The sequence below is a fragment of the Sinocyclocheilus grahami genome, unplaced genomic scaffold (assembly GCF_001515645.1).
Source record: "Sinocyclocheilus grahami isolate Dianchi unplaced genomic scaffold, SAMN03320097.WGS_v1.1 scaffold3010.1, whole genome shotgun sequence".
Taxonomy (NCBI): Eukaryota; Metazoa; Chordata; class Actinopteri; order Cypriniformes; family Cyprinidae; genus Sinocyclocheilus; species Sinocyclocheilus grahami.
In genome coordinates this window covers 8,933-9,453 of record NW_015508180.1, presented here as the reverse complement: position 1 = coordinate 9,453, position 521 = coordinate 8,933, and the positions used below count along the sequence as shown (strand labels likewise).

General features: G+C 51.1%; 1 protein-coding gene across 1 annotated transcript in view; it reads right to left on the bottom strand.

The window, feature by feature from the left end:
* The window catches only part of LOC107575916 (claudin-4-like), a 1,955-nt gene extending 1,566 nt beyond the window's left edge, over positions 1 to 389 (bottom strand). Inside the window, exon 1 of the mRNA XM_016262228.1 lies at positions 3 to 389. Coding sequence (XP_016117714.1) covers positions 3 to 312 — 310 coding nt within the window. The 5' untranslated portion in view covers positions 313 to 389. The remainder of the gene's footprint in view (positions 1 to 2) is intronic.
* Between the last annotated feature and the right edge of the window lie 132 nt (positions 390 to 521).

Here is a 521-nt window from a genome sequence, read left to right as displayed (position 1 = left end):
GCATTTGCCTCCAGCCATGGCCAGCATGATGCCCAGGATCCCAATTACGATGGAAATGATGGTGAGGGCACGGGCTGCCTGAAGGTCTGAGGAGAGGGCCAGCATGGAGTCATAGACTTTACACTGCATCTGTCCGGTGCTCTGCACGACACAGTTCATCCAGATTCCTTCCCATGATGTCTGCGCCGTGATGATGTTGCTGCCAATGAAAGCTGTGACTTTCCACATGGGAATAGCACAGACCACAATGACACCGATCCATCCTAAGATGGCCAGGGCAGTGCCCAGTAACTGAAGCCCGGCAGACACCATGATCTTTGGCTTTTCTTTGTCTCTTGATGTGGCTCTCTCTGCAGTGCTTACAGGTGTATGTCTCAGAGGCTGCGTGCTGATGCTTTAAAAGAGCCTGTGAAGTTTTGGGGGAGGGACTTCTGTCGAATGACTCGCTCTGCTGGTTTTGTAGTTACTTCATGGGGTGTGACTAAGCCCAGGCTTGAATGAGTCACTACCATGATATTTTT